At 47.1% G+C, this 14,963-nt stretch overlaps 1 protein-coding gene across 4 annotated transcripts in view; it reads right to left on the bottom strand.

The window, feature by feature from the left end:
* The window catches only part of LOC135093530 (uncharacterized), a 15,272-nt gene continuing 309 nt past the window's right edge, over window positions 1–14,963 (bottom strand). The window contains exons 1-18 of one of the 4 annotated variants that reach the window (XM_063992849.1): window positions 14,849–14,963; window positions 13,176–13,485; window positions 11,678–11,820; window positions 8,275–8,389; window positions 7,259–7,391; window positions 6,705–6,904; window positions 6,341–6,573; window positions 6,044–6,227; window positions 5,778–5,940; window positions 5,497–5,595; window positions 5,074–5,293; window positions 4,028–4,242; window positions 3,801–3,919; window positions 3,348–3,503; window positions 3,000–3,087; window positions 2,836–2,902; window positions 2,585–2,721; window positions 1–2,465 (exon numbers count right to left, since the gene is read on the bottom strand). The exon at window positions 14,849–14,963 is cut by the window's right edge and continues 43 nt beyond it. In XM_063992849.1, coding sequence (XP_063848919.1) covers window positions 611–2,465; window positions 2,585–2,721; window positions 2,836–2,902; window positions 3,000–3,087; window positions 3,348–3,503; window positions 3,801–3,919; window positions 4,028–4,242; window positions 5,074–5,293; window positions 5,497–5,595; window positions 5,778–5,940; window positions 6,044–6,227; window positions 6,341–6,573; window positions 6,705–6,904; window positions 7,259–7,391; window positions 8,275–8,389; window positions 11,678–11,820; window positions 13,176–13,326 — 4,278 coding nt within the window. In that variant the 5' untranslated portion in view covers window positions 13,327–13,485; window positions 14,849–14,963 and the 3' untranslated portion in view covers window positions 1–610. Of the gene's footprint in view, window positions 2,466–2,584; window positions 2,722–2,835; window positions 2,903–2,999; window positions 3,088–3,347; window positions 3,504–3,800; window positions 3,920–4,027; window positions 4,243–5,073; window positions 5,294–5,496; window positions 5,596–5,777; window positions 5,941–6,043; window positions 6,228–6,340; window positions 6,574–6,704; window positions 6,905–7,258; window positions 7,392–8,274; window positions 8,390–11,677; window positions 11,821–13,175; window positions 13,486–13,854; window positions 14,151–14,848 lie in introns of those variants that run through there. The other 3 variants (XM_063992847.1, XM_063992848.1, XM_063992850.1) reach the window with 3 other exon arrangements.

The raw sequence follows: 14,963 nt of genomic DNA, 5'->3' as shown, positions 1-14,963 counted from the left end.
TTTTCTCCAAGTTTAAAGTTTTATTTTGAAAGTAAAGAAAACACGAGGCTAACTAAAACAGATACTAACTAAAACCTAATTAATACAAACAGTAATAAAATAGAAAAGGAAATAAAGAGAAGTTTAATAAACAATACTTATAGAAATTACAGACTCAGTAATTACTAGCTTAGCCTTCCAGCCGCTAACGATAGTACGACACTGACACTTGTTACTTCACTGGCATAAACCTAAGGGATTGTACCGAGCTGCGATATCATTAGACACTCAAGGATATAGATTACACATTCGATCACTTCTGCAGCCAGTCGTCTTGAAACACCACACTGTAAGCTTCAATCAGACCTGGGGAGCCACAACAGTACAGGAGGTGATGTGTTCCTTCCCCAAGTCAAGAGAACTTTCTGTAACATGTCACTAGGTGTCTTTGTTCAACGCGTCCCTGCTTCTAGTTCGTGTTAAATTACTGCCATTTCTCTTTGTAAATCAGAGAAATCATGAGGCAATGTACTGTCACCGGAAAAAAAAAATAGATAATGAAGAAATAAAGGCTTTTTGGCTAAACCATAAGAGAATCATTAGCCTGAAAGGAAGTACGCCTCTCCTCCCTTCACTCTTCGTCACCCACCCTGCTGTATCCCTTCGGCAAATCACCAAAGGCCTGGTTTTCGTTCTCTGCCGCCTCGTTCTCCTCGTTCTCAGTTCTCTCGTCCGTGTCACTGCGGGCGTTTACTTCACTTTCCTTCACGTCAGGCTCGTCACTTTTGTCACCTCTGGAGAACAAATTACTGAGCATGACGAAGGAGATGCCTGTCGCGGGGTGCTGGGAGGGCGTGGAGGAGGTGAGGGGCTTGGAGGGCTGGAGGGAGGTAAACCAAGAATTACGAGTCGTTCTTGAGTCGCTTTTGTCGTCTGTCGCCAGCCCGAGGAGTGGCAGGTACCCGCCAACTTCTGCAGTACTCGACAGAAAATTACAATGCTCCTGGGCTTCGCTGGGGATCTCACTGGTACTGGGGACATCAAGTTTGTGGGCCACATTGGGGACTTCAAAGGCACCAGGGATTACGGCAGGGAAAGCAGCAGACACAGTGGGGTGAGGCACGACAAGGGCGTGCTGAGGCCTGGGCAGCAGCGCGGACATGAAGTTAGCATCAGGAAGGTGAGGTTTGCGCTCCAAATCCTCCGCCATTAATCGCGTGCTCTCTTCCGCTGGTTTCCCGAAGTCTGGAGGCTGCACTGCAGTGTACCCCGGGGCTGGCGTGCCACTGGGCAGGCAGGGCGGCTTCTCGTGCCTCTCACCTTCCTTGGCGCAGAGTTTACCATCGCCGGGAGCAGCATGGCCGCCGCCCTGCCAGTTCATGCTGAGCTGGGCGTCAGGGAGCGCTACATAACTGGGTTCATTATCGCCGGCAGTAGCGTGGTCTCCCTTCAGCCACTTCATGCTGAGCTGGGCGTCAGGGAGCGCGACATAACTGGGTTCATTATCGCCGGCAGTAGCGTGGTCTCCCTCCAGCCACTTCATGCTGAGCTGGGCGTCAGGGAGCGCTACATAACTGGGTTCATTATCGCCGGCAGTAGCGTGGTCTCCCTCCAGCCACTTCATGCTGAGCTGGGCGTCAGGGAGCGCTACATAACTGGGTTCATTATCGCCGGCAGTAGCGTGGTCTCCCTTCAGCCACTTCATGCTGAGCTGGGCGTCAGGGAGCGCGACATAACTGGGTTTCTCCTGTTCCTTCGCCTCGGCATTTTTCTCATCGCCGCGAAGGGACATTGGGATCAGTGAAGGAACTCCCGGGTCGTGACTAGGTGCTGGAGAGTCAGGGGTGGGGGTGACGGGGGTGACACGGGTGACGGAGGTGACGGGGTCGTGTGTCGGGTCTGGCGGGTCCTGGGAGCGTGCAGAGTCGCCTCCCACCACCGGCGAGTCAAGGCCCATATACCAGTGGTCCTCAGCGGGGGTGTTCCTGGCGTCTGCCGCGTCAGGTGAGACAGTGGCGTGGGGAAAGGCATCAGCCTGCACGTAGCTCTGACCTGCGGCGCCTGTGTCGTCCCCGTGCTGCACCGCCATGTTCCCTGAGGTGCCAGGAAGCCTATGACACTCTGACGGCGGGACGTACCCACCACCACCACCACCACCACCACCGCCTGCCTGCTGCGCTGCCTGACTCCTCGGGAAGAGAGGTTCTGTGGGACAGGCATCGCGGCTTTCACTCTCACTCTCGGAGAAGTACGGCGTCACGTAGGTAGGCGCGGCCCGCTTCAGTAGAGGCACTAAGGTGGAGGACGAGGCGCCGCAGGGGACTTCGTTGCCCTCGTCAGTAGCGGCTCGCTCAGCAGCTGTGTTGTGGGCGTTGTCGTCTGCCTCCGCCCGATGCTGGTGTGCGGAAGGCCCCACTGTACCCTCCTGTGCCACGCCACGCCCGCTGACCTCACTGTTTCTCTCCTCCTCCAAGGTCAAGGATGGCCTGATGACATGATGGGAATAAAGTGTGTGTGTGTGTGTGTGTGTGTGTGTGTGTGTGTGTGTGTGTGTGTGTGTGTTCAGAGCAATATCTATACCCCACATGCACATACTCGTACTTACCTCCTGCCGAAGAGTGTAGGCAGGATGTGGGAGTAGCCGGGGTTCCTGACGAAGGCTGAGACGGTATTCTCACTGACAGCAGTGCCATCAGCGCAGCCCTCCCCCCCGCCGCCGCTGCCTTGGGAACCCGGCTGCCTCTGCCACGAAAATAAATAAATAAATAAATAACAAATAATACTTCTTGTGTCATGAACTTGATTGGCGATGGTCGAAGTCATTATTATGTGGGCAGGACACACACACACACTCACCTCAGTAACAAGACCAGAAGGAAGGGAAGGCTGCAGACGTAACTTCTTCAGATTATCCACAAATTTCCTGCAGAAGACACATGAGATAATAAATTCTCTCTCTCTCTCTCTCTCTCTCTCTCTCTCTCTCTCTCTCTCTCTCTCTCTCTCTCTCTCTCTCTCACCTCTTGCTGTAGACCAGGAAGAGCAGGACGGCCACAGTGCAGATGAGGCCCACCGTCACCAACACCACAATGAGCCACGCCTCCACACCTGAAACACGCCACAGAAAACGGAACAATTGTATGACAGACTGAGATAAACTGAGCTGAGTTTTTTTTTTTTTTTTTTTTTTTTTTTTCATCGTTATCTTTCCTCCTGCTGCTACACTTGAGACAGATAAAAAAGAGGGAAATGACGCAGGGTAGGCCGGGATGAACTGAACTGTGTCATTTCACCGCTAAATAGTCTTAAGATTTCTTCTTCGTTATTATGTCCTCGTTTTCAGGATTTTACAGCGTGATTTCACTCACCTGGTGTGCTCGTGGTGAAGGTGACGCCCTCAGACCACTGTGAACGTCCGCTGCGGTACTGTATCCTGAGCCACGCGGTATACTGCGCGTCGCTGTCCAAATCATTCAGTGTGAACGGCTCCTGCCAGGCGTCCCCCGTCGCGAACATCACCTCCGCTGCAAAGCACACCTAAGCTACAGTGCTCTTCTCACCTCCTTGTCCTCCCTGCCTTCTTCTTCCTTTCCACCTCTCCTTGCCTTCACAACACGCCTCCCCCACCCCCATGGGTGTTACCTGCGTTGTTCCCTCCACCTACACCTACAACTTATGCATGCCAGCAGGTTACATCACGGTGTCAGTTTGCAGCAGGCGCCTGCAGGTCGTGGCCTGCCTTCATTCTGTTGACGAATATCACCGCGGGAGTGTTGCCTCCGCGTGGTCTTCACACACAGTCATTGAGTCAGTGTCCTCACCTGTGCAGTTGGACGGGTAGCGGTGACCCCCGCGGCAGTAGGAGGCCTCCGTGGCCTCCACCACGCCCGCCCAAGAGCGGCAGTCCAGAGACCACGGCAGCTCCACCCACGAGCTTCCCCTGGGGAGGTGAGGCAGGTGTACGACATTACAGGTGTGGCAACACTGCGGGCAACACCACACAGGCAACATTGCATGAGGCAAAGCAACACAGAGTGACGAGACTCACGCGAGGGGGGCGTCCTCCAGCTTGGGCGGGGCGAGGGCGGTGGTGAAGAGCTGAGGGGTGACGCAGCGGTCCCACGCCAGGCCGCTGGACGTCCCGACCTGGTCCTCCTGCGACAAGGCGAAGGTCACCTGCCCCGCCGCGCCCTGCAGCCCGAAGTCACGCAGCGTGAAGTTAGCGGAGGAGGAGTTGTCCACGCTGGTCCAGGCCAGCTGGCCCTGTTTGGGGTGGGGGAGGCTGTTACTGGCTGAGGTAGGGTACGGGGCAGGGGATGTTACTGGCTGGGGCAGGGTGGGGGGCAGGAAATGTTATTGGGGCAGGGGCTGTTACCTGATAGGACAGGGTAGGGGACAGGGAGCTGTTACTGCTTGGGGCAGGGTGGGGGGCAGGGGCTGTTACTGGCTTGGGCAGGACAGGGGCAGGGGATGTTACTAACTAAGGCAGGATGCGGGTAGGGGAGGCTGTTACTGGCAGGGGCAGGGTGGGGGTAGGGGAGCCTGTTACTGGCAGGGGCAGGGTGGGGGTAGGGGAGCCTGTTACTGGCTGGGGCAGGGTGGGAGGGGCAGGGACTGTCACTGGCTGGGGCAGGGTGTGGGGGATCAGGGGCTGTCACTGGCTGGGGCAGGGTGTGGGGGATCAGGGGCTGTCACTGGCTGGGGCAGGGTGTGGGGGATCAGGGGCTGTCACTGGCTGAGGCAGGGTGTGGGGGATCAGGGGCTGTCACTGGCTGAGGCAGGGTGGGAGACAGGGGAACTGTTACTGGTTGGGGCACGATGGGTGTAGGGGCAGGGTCGGGGACAGGGGATGTTACTGGCTGGGGCAGAGTGGAGGCAGGAGATGTTACTGGCTGAGGCAGGGTGGGGGGTGGCAAGGGGTCTGTTACAGGCTGGGGCAGGGAGGGGGGCAGGGGCTATTAATTGCTGGGGCAGGTTGGGGGCCAGGGATTGTTACTGGCTGGGGCAGTGCTGAGGAGGAAGTGTTATGGTAGCAGACAAAGAGGAACAAGTGCAGCACACAAGCAGACCACAGGACGCGCAGACCTCCCTCACCGTGCACGGGTTGGTGCCCTCCTGCGCACCGGTGCACACGTACACGGTGTGGCGCGGGGTGTCGCCAGGCCGCCAGCGCAACTCATACAAGGCGTCCTGCCCCTCCCCGGCGTGCAGCACCACTACCGGCAGCAGCGGCGGCGCTGGCCTGCCGGGACGCACGCCCACCGCCGACCACGTGCTGCTGTGGCCCTCCCTGTTCCTTGCCGCCACCCGCAGCCTGCAACACAGGGCGCCTCATCACTGTACGGTGGCGGCGATAATACAACAACAACAGCAACAACAACAACAACAACACAACAGCAACAATAACAACAACAGCAACAATAACAATACAACAACAAAACAACACAACAACAACAACAACAACAACAACAACAACAACAACAACAACAACAGCAACACAGCCAGCGCAACACTCACGTGTAGGGCGCCACGGTGGACAAGTTACGGAACACCACGAAGGTTTCACTGACTGCGATCTGCGCCAGCACCTCCTCGCCCTCGCCTTCGCCCTCGTCCCTGCAGCACAGAGTGACACTGCCAGTCAGTCTTCTGCAACACAGTCTCGTCTTTATGCAGCACAGCACCACACCACTCAGGCCGCCAGGGGCACACCACCACACACCACCACACACCCGCGTCCGGCGCCACACACACCGCAACACACATCACGCCACTACACACTACACACCGCCACTCACCCGCGTGGGGTGCCGCACACCTGCACCAGGTAGCCGAAGTCTGGTCCGTTGTGGAGGAGCGGCGGCACCTGCTGCCAGGTGAGGGTCAGGTCACACAGGCTCGGGAACCCCCGCTGCGTCACCTGGAAGGTGCCGGGACCCACCGCCGGAGGGGCGTCGGGCACTGGGCCCCGCAGGGCAGGTTAGCGCTCAAAGGCACAGTCACAGTACACTTACTTATACACACACACACACACACAAACACACACGCACACACACGCACTCACCAGAGGGCGGGGTCGTCACGTTGCGAGGTTCCCAGTCTGACCACGAGTCGTCCTCTTCCAAGGGCGCAGGAGCCGCGGCAGAACGCAGGAGCACTCGCACCTCGAAGCGGCGCCACCAGAACTCCAGCAAGATTCTGTGCTGCCCGGTCTTGCAGGTGTCGTTGTGGCACGGCAGCAGCGTTCCCTTATAGAAAGATGGGGAATGTGGGACTTGCTATGCGCGCGGGCACACACACACACCTAAACACACACACACACACTCAAACACCAGTACATGTACTCGTATACTGTACTTACCAGGATCCAGTCTCCTGCTGCTGCTGCTGCTGCTGCTGCTGTTGGTGATGGTGGTGGTGATGGGGATAATGGTGACTCCACGCCCTCGGCCAGGCGGTGGTCCACCCGCACCAACACCCCTGCGGCAGCCTCGGCAAAGGTGCCCATCGGGGGCGGCAGCGTCCACCCCACCACCGCCTCTCGCCGCCCCGGCACGCCCGCCACGCTCACGCTGGACATCGCGGCGGGCACCACTGCGGGAGGACACGGAGGGCGCGGACTTCAGGCCAAGGCTGTTTGCTTCCCACTCCTCTCCCTTCCCCTTACTTATCTCTTTCACACACACACACACACACACACACACACCTCCCTATTGCTGCCTTACCCACGGCATAGTTGTCAAAAGTGTGGCTGAAGTTGGCGGAGCCCAGCTCATTGCTGGCCAAGAACATCACCTCCACCTTCCGGTCGGTGTTGAAGTACGACTCACCGGACCACAGGCAGCAGGTGTCATGACAGGAGCAGGTGTCGTCCAGCAGTGGGGTGTAGCCGTTACAGTCGCAAAGGCTTCTCTTTGAAGGGTCCCTAGGGATGAATTAGTAAATTAACACTCTGCAATGTGTGTGTGTGTGTGTGTGTGTGTGTGTGTGTGTGTGTGTGTGTGTGTGTGTGTGAATATAATAAATGAATAAGTATACAAGATAAACAAAACTGACAAGTAAACGAAACGTTGAAAAATAAATGAATGCACCACTGAATAAACACACACACTTGCAGCACAGCAGTGAATCACGCCCCGCTCCTTATAAACCTTCACGATACAAACTTCTGAAAAGCTAAACATTCCTTTCCTTTCCCTCATGACTATCGCAGACAGCCTCGCGGGGACCAAAGATCCACTGCAATTCGTTCTTCCTTTGTGTTCGCTGCCACACTCACACGGTAGATATGAGGTAAGCCACGTATTCGTTGGCCACGTCCTGCACTGGGTTGTTAGGAAGTTTCCAGGTGCAAGAGAAGAACTCCCAGTTATGTGAGATGCACTTCAGGTCCTCCACGTCCAAAGGCTCGTCTGTGCGAGAAGACATGAGGTGAGGTGAGCATGGGAAGGCAACATCGGTAGGTGGTGATTAGGGTGATGGTTGTCAAGGGATGGGAGTTGTGAGTAGTTGAAAATATTGTTGTTGTAGGTAGGGCAGACTGGAGTTGCAAAGGTAGTGGTGATGTGAATTAAAAATACAGTAAGTGTAGTTATGGTAGTTAAGAGGACATTGGTGGGTGGAGAAAGTAACGCTGTACAGATGACAGGTGAGGCGAAGGTCGCTAAACTAGACTAACAAGTGGAGAAAACAACGTTGTATAACTTAAATAAACTGATTGATTTAGCTTATGGCGCCGCAATATCGAAGGTCATATGGCGCAGATTAAACAGACGAGGTGAAAACCAAGAAATTATAGTGGTAGGTGAAGAAAATTATGTTTTATGAATTAAACAGGTAAGGTAGACTAATATGCAAGGGAAACAACGAATGAGACAGGTGAGGTGAGGTCAGGTGTGTACTGTACTATTAAGAAAAAAAAATAACCTGGTACAGACTTGACTGATTAAAATGCAAACCTGAGTCAATTTTTCGTTTTTTACTTGAGAATTAATACTTTTCTACGCTGTCAAAAAAGCTAACCAATTCTTTTTTTCATGTGTCTTATACCAAGTTAAAGTTCCTCCATTATTACACTACACAGGTGTACTGTTGCGAAAACACTAACCTGGTATGACTCGGTGATGAAAACGCAAAACTGTGAGTCATTTTTTTGTTGTTTTACCGGAAAATTAACTCTTTTCTAAGCTGTCAAAATAGTTCACCAGTTTTTTTTTTTTTTGTCTCATACCAGGTTAGTTTCTCCACTTGTACAGGTGAACAGGTGCGGGGAACAACAAGGCGTGTAAGACTCACATCCAATCTTCACCTGCGCCATGCACAGGTTGCCATTCTGATCAGTACACATCAGCTTAAACTTCTCAGGCTGCGTCAGGTTAAGGGTGGTTCGAATGGTTGTGCTGTTCACCACCTGTCACATCAAGCAGAAAAGCCAATGGGTATTCGTAACATCACCACCCAGTAACGCCATCAGTATTCGTGACATCACCATTCCAGTAACGCCACCGGGTATTCGTGACATCGCCAAACAGCAGCGCCATTGGTCCAGAGAGTCGTGACGTCACATGTTGCGTCATGAAGCGTTGCATTGCGTGTCCCAAGAGTTCAAGGTTGTAATAAATAAATGTATGATATAAGAAAAGTGGAGCAAAAGGATGCATTACTGAGTATTCCATCAATGAAACTGTTTTTTTTTTTTTTTTTTTTTTTGCGTTCACAGTGACTTTTGTAATGAAGCTACTTTATTCATTAATTTATTATCTTAATTTGTATCATGGCATCAAAAACGAATGTGGAAATAAAGAGGAGTAAATCAGTAAAAATAAATAAATAAATAAATAAGTAAATAAATAAATAAATAAATAAAATACATGGAATACGAATCGACACAAATAATTCATGAAAAGAGAAGAATAATCATAATTGCCAGTTAAAAAAAAAAAAAGCATCGCAAGTAGCATACATGGTTTTAGAAACAATTAAAACAAAAATAAGGTTTGATAATTTGTATGTAACCATCCACACATAAAAAAAATAAGTAAGAGACAAAAATAAAAAGCCACAGTAAAAGACAACAGCAAACACTAAAGAATCAACAATAAAAAACATAGAACAGATAAGACATGGAAAGATAATAATGATAATGATAACAATATCCACGAAAAACAAGTATTTACAGATAAGAGCGACAAAGCGGATCGTGTAAAAATCTGGAAATTAAGCAACAACAACAACAACATCAACAACAACGACAACAACAACAATAATGATAATAATAATAATAATAATAATAATAATAATAATAATAATAATACACCTAGGAAAATAAAATGCAAATACTTAAAAAAAAAAACAGCAGAAAAATATTGATAAATGGAATACTAAAAAAATACAGTCAGAAAGAAAACGAAAGAAAATGAGAACAAAGCCCAACCTCCTAAAAAAAAAAATGGGAAGAAGCAGAAAAAAGAAAACGGAAAAAAAGATTGTTAATAAAACCCATGACTATAGATAAAAGAGCAAAAAATAAATAAATAAATAAATAACAAAATGCGATTCTATATATAGATAAAAAAAATAAAAAATAACAGATATACCGATGAAAAATAATCTGAGAATTCGAAATACAGTAGACATAGGCAAATAAATAAATAAATAAATAAATGAACTAGTAAATAAATAAGAAAAAATAACCCCTAAAAAATAAAATACATTAAACATAAAAAAGTAAATAGTTAAATAAATAAATAAATAAATAAATAAATAAATAAGACAGTAAAAAGTAAAAATGCCAATAACTAACAAGCAATTAATCATCAACTAGCAATAATTAACAAAGATTCAATAACAATTAGTACCTTAGTAGTGTTGAAAATTATGGTTATGGTAATCACCGTGCACAAGCTGTTAATGGTGATGGTGATCAGGGTGATGGTAGTTAAGGGTTGTGAGGGTTATTATGAGAGAGAGAGAGAGAGAGAGAGAGAGAGAGAGAGAGAGAGAGAGAGAGACGGCATTTGCGTGTATATGCGTGCGTGTGCTTGTGTGCGTGCTCACCGTAGTAGCATAAATAAGAAAAACAATATGTACTTTAACACAACTCAAGGCAAGATATGTTAGTGTGTTAGTGCATGCGTGTCACCTATGGAGGGTATGACGTGTGTGTGTCTCTTAGGAGGCAGCCACACTCTGGGAATGACGTCACATCCTGCTGCCGTGTCTCCACCAATCGGCAGCCTGCAAGAGTAGCTTGTGAGATCTGATAAAAGTAATGAAGTGACAAAGAGATATAAACACGGATGTAAACAAAACCCACAGGCTCAGTAATCAGGACAGGAGTAGAGAAGTAACGGGTCATGCTTGGTCGAGTTAGATTCAAAGAAGAGACAGGAAGAAATGGGTTTTCAAATAGAGTGGCTGGTGACTGGAATAGATGCGGGAATCAGGCTGTTAGTGTCGAGTGAATAGGGAGCTTTAAAAGATAATGTAAGACAAGGATGAAGATAGATATAAATAGTAATGTTTTATATGGAGACTGCCACGTGTACGCCTGCTAATTTCTTACACCGTCCTTTATTTTATGTTCTTAATCTTAAAAGCTTTATTCTCTCATCTACTTTCAAAGACCACGGAGTTGATCTGACGAGTTTTCAAGTTTTCTGTTACACTTTTATCGTAGAATCCTTATTAAACTATCACCAAAACCTTAAAATAAAACATTAAGAACATCGTCAATAATTTCTACAGCAGCCTGAAGAATGCACGTAATAGGGCGAGGCAGGTTTCGGGGGGTACGGTTCTCATTGCTGTGATTGGTGGACAGTTTCCTCAGTCAGTCAGCTGTGGGGTTCGGAGAGTCGCCTTTCCAACGGCTCTCCCTGACGTCTTTGCCTTTGCATTTATTCACTCCTCACTGTTAGTTAGAGAGTTTTGTAAAGAAAATAAAAGAAAGAAGAAAGAAAGAAAAAACACTGTATCTAGGAATTAACGCAAGGAAATCTGCAAAATTAAAAAAAGAAAAAACAATAAATAAACAAACAAATAAATAAATAAAAAATAAATAAACAAGTGAAAGCTACAGTTCTTTTACTACTACAAATAAATAAATGAATGAATAAACAAATAAATAAATAATCAAATAAATAAAAATAAAAATGTATTTCCTCAACTACGCAACAAAGAAAAGAAAAAAAAAGCAACTTTCATTCGTTATAACGTAAAACAAAACGACGCTCGTTATGCGCAAGTGACGTCCATCCCTATAACGAAGAGGAACAAGAGAACGCACAGAAGAACGGAAGAACATGGAAAAGAAAACGAGGATAATATTTACAAAAGACGACAATATATACAAAAGAAAATGAGAGAGAGAGAGAGAGAGAGAGAGAGAGAGAGAGAGAGAGAGAGAGAGAGAGAGAGAGAGAGAGAGAGAGAGAGAGAGATTTAAAGCAAGATAATAACACAGATGGAGAAAGAAGTAGAAAAAATAAACGTAAAGAAAACGAGAAATATAACTGAAGAAGAAGAAGAAGAAGAAGAAGAAGAAGAAGAAGAAGAAAGGAAGAAATTAGGAACAAGAAGAATAAGAACAAGACCAAGAACAACAAGAGGAGGAGAAAAAGAAACAAAGATGAGGAGGAGGAGAAGATAAATAACAATAACAAGAACAAGACCAGCAAGGCGGGACTAATACTATTACCTGGTGCTGAAGTCTGTCAGTGCCCTTAAAGAATACAAGGTTTTTGGCGGCTACACTGCTGTCGTTTTGCGCCACTACAGAGCACCACACATCCTGTACATTCCCCACATGCCAGTACAGATCGTCATTGGAGGGCGTGATGGCTGAAACACCACCGAATATTTGTCACTCAACGGTATTGCATTGCTAGATTGTCACGGTTTAAAGGCGCGCACTCTGAAACTTTGCTCCATCACCACTATTATTCTCAGAACCCATAGAGATGATTACCCGGTTTCTGAAGACTGTTTTTCCTGTTTTTCCTGTTGATAATGGAGAAATCGTGTTTATCTGTCACTAGAACCGTAAAAAAAAAACATTCTGAAAAATGTCTCTCATCACGACTATTTTTAAAGGCCATAGAGATGATTAGCTGGATACGCAAGTTTCTCCTACAAAAATTTTCCCTCCCTGTAGAATTTTTCCCTTGATTTCATGTCGTCTACTGTGGCTGGAATCAATTAGCTATTACTTTACTATCTCTTCGGGCTTAATATCCTTGCAAGTAAAGTGAGACTTTCAAAGACAGACTGACTGCAAAAGAGGAGGTGGAGTCGTAGTAGCATTCGTCACCCATGGTCTTATTTTTGTTCCCTTAAAACAATATAACCGGCACCTCGTTCCCTGAAGTCACGTGTCTTGTACCGCGCGAGTGATAACGATAAGGGACTCACTGGCGACAGAACAGGTATACACGAGGACAGGTGGGACAGAGAGGGGGAAGGGGAACACACACACACACACACACACACACACACACACACACACACACACACATCAGGTTCCTCTTTTTTCACGTCCTTCAGGAGACACACAACTCCAAGTGACTCATGGTAAAAAGTGAGCGTAAAAACCAGCGCCATATGATCCCGTTGGTGCGGTGCCATTCATCCTTCGACCGCTGATGACAACACGACATTTGCCATTTTCCTTTGAGTAACTCTTGATTATATTCAGCAAAAAAGATAAAAGATAGAAGAAAAATTGATAAAAAAAAATAATGGTACTAGATTTTTCTTTTAAACTCCTCAATCTCTCCTGACGTCACTGTTGTCTTTGAAAATTACACTGCACACGTGCACTATACTGGTGAATTCCTGAACTCCCTGCCTACTTCTGTACTTCCGCCTGCCTGCGACTTTAGTTTCTAAAGAGGGAGGTTTTCAAGACACTTCACAGGGTAATTCTTGACTTGCTGTAGGACTGTCTTCTTGAGAGACTGCCACCTTCAATGACCACTTTTCTTTTCAGTTACCCTTGGCCAGAGCCGCTCTTAGACGTACAGGAAAAAAATAAAAAATAAATAGAATAAAATGAATTATAAATAGATAAATAAAAGAAAACAGTCTATTTTACTGAACTAAAAAGAAGCTACATCAATGAAAGAATTACAGTGAGAGTTAAACCAGTTAGTCAATCAATTACTCAAGACGATTAACAAATCAGCAACAAGACTTACTGATGGTTGAGGAGCAGACGGCCCTGGGGGAGCGGCTGAGGACCGTGGCGCTGCTGTAGGGGACCAGATCCTTCGTCAGCACTCCCTCCTCGCTGCCCTCACTGGCGGTGACGGCGAGGCAGAGCAGCCACGCCCATGCCCCCAGCCTCATCGCGGCCGCGGGGAATGTTCACTGAGGGCAGGGCTCACTTCACCGCTCATCCTTGCCGCCCACCACCGCTTCCCGCCACGCCGCCCTTCTCTCCTCCCGTGGGTGGTCGTCAAAGTTGCAGCGACAGGTTAATTGGCGGTGGTTCTCCTCACCTGTGTCCTGATGAGGAGAGAAACCCGCTTCAAGTTAGATTTATGAATTTACAGATATATTACGAGAACCGGTTTGGTGCGCAGCCACTCACACGCAGCCAGAGATAGCAAGGGTGTAAAAACTCCACGAATCCCTGACTGCCGTGCCTCTGGCGTACTTGTGTTTCACTCATTAGTGTTGTGTTTGCCTTGATTTACGACCACACTGCCGCCACGACTTTAACTCAATTTGTTTTCCTTCTTTTTCTCTTCGCTTTGTTTGATCGTGCTTTTTTTTTGGGGGGGGGTGGGATGTCTAATGGAGAGAAGCAATTGTATGCACGCACACACACACACACACACACACACACACACACACACACAAACACACTAATACCTTTGTTTTGAAGTTATAAAAGTAACACTGAGGCAACACAGGCCCTTCACAACACAAAAACAGAAACATTCTCTATCCTTCCCTCCCTCACTCACTATCTCCCTCACTCGCCCACAGAGGTAAGAGCTCTAGTGATAAGATGGATTAGAAAGGGTTGTGTGTGTTTGTGTGTATGTGTGTGTGTGTGTGTGTGTGTGTGTGTGTGTGTGTGTGTGTGTGTGTGTGTATGTATGTGTGTGTGTGTGTGTGTGTGTGTGTGTGTGTGTGTGTGTGTGTGTGTGTGTGTGTGTGTGTGTGTGTGTGTGTGTGTGTGTGTAAAATCAAATCCTCCTCCTCCTCCTCCTCCTCGTGCTCCTACTACTACTACTACTACTACTACTACTACTACTACTACTACTACTGCTGCTGTTACTCACACACACACACACACACACACACAATCTATATTAACAATACTATCAATATTTACGAAAGCTAAATCAACTTTGTATGCATTTTTTTTTTCATATCTACTCATATTTCTTTAATTTAATTTTCACTTTACTCATGTTTACTACACATCTTTCTCTTCACTTCTTTTTTTTTTATTATTTATCATTGCATGTTTTCTTTCTGCTCCTATAAACGCTCTGTCTTTTCTTCTATTATTATTATTATCATTATTATCATTATTATTATTATTATTATTATTATTATTATTATTATTATTATTATTATTATCATTCTTATTATTTATTTATTTATTTCTGACAATTATCTTTTATTATTTATTTTTCAGTCTTTATCACGTCTCGATTTGTGCATTTCTCTTTATACTTAGTAACGAAAAACTCGCTCTTAGAATTTAAATCCATAATATAACCAAAATTTTCAGCGCTCACTATCACTGCCTTAATATTCACTAACGGGAACTCACGCACTTTGAATTTAAGCGATTAATGGAATCGAGACTTGCCACAATCACTATCATCGTCTTAATTTCTCGTTAACTCACTTTCTCATTCTCTGTCACGCTCACTGTTCAGAATTTAATCTCCAAAGAGTCGAAATCATGAAGTGCACCAGCGCAACTCCCACCAAATACTGACAGACAGTTTGTTCACGACTAT

The sequence above is a fragment of the Scylla paramamosain genome, chromosome 43 (assembly GCF_035594125.1).
Source record: "Scylla paramamosain isolate STU-SP2022 chromosome 43, ASM3559412v1, whole genome shotgun sequence".
NCBI lineage: Eukaryota > Metazoa > Arthropoda > Malacostraca > Decapoda > Portunidae > Scylla > Scylla paramamosain.
The sequence above is the reverse complement of the archived record's forward strand: the minus strand, read 5'-3'. Positions and strand labels throughout refer to the sequence as shown.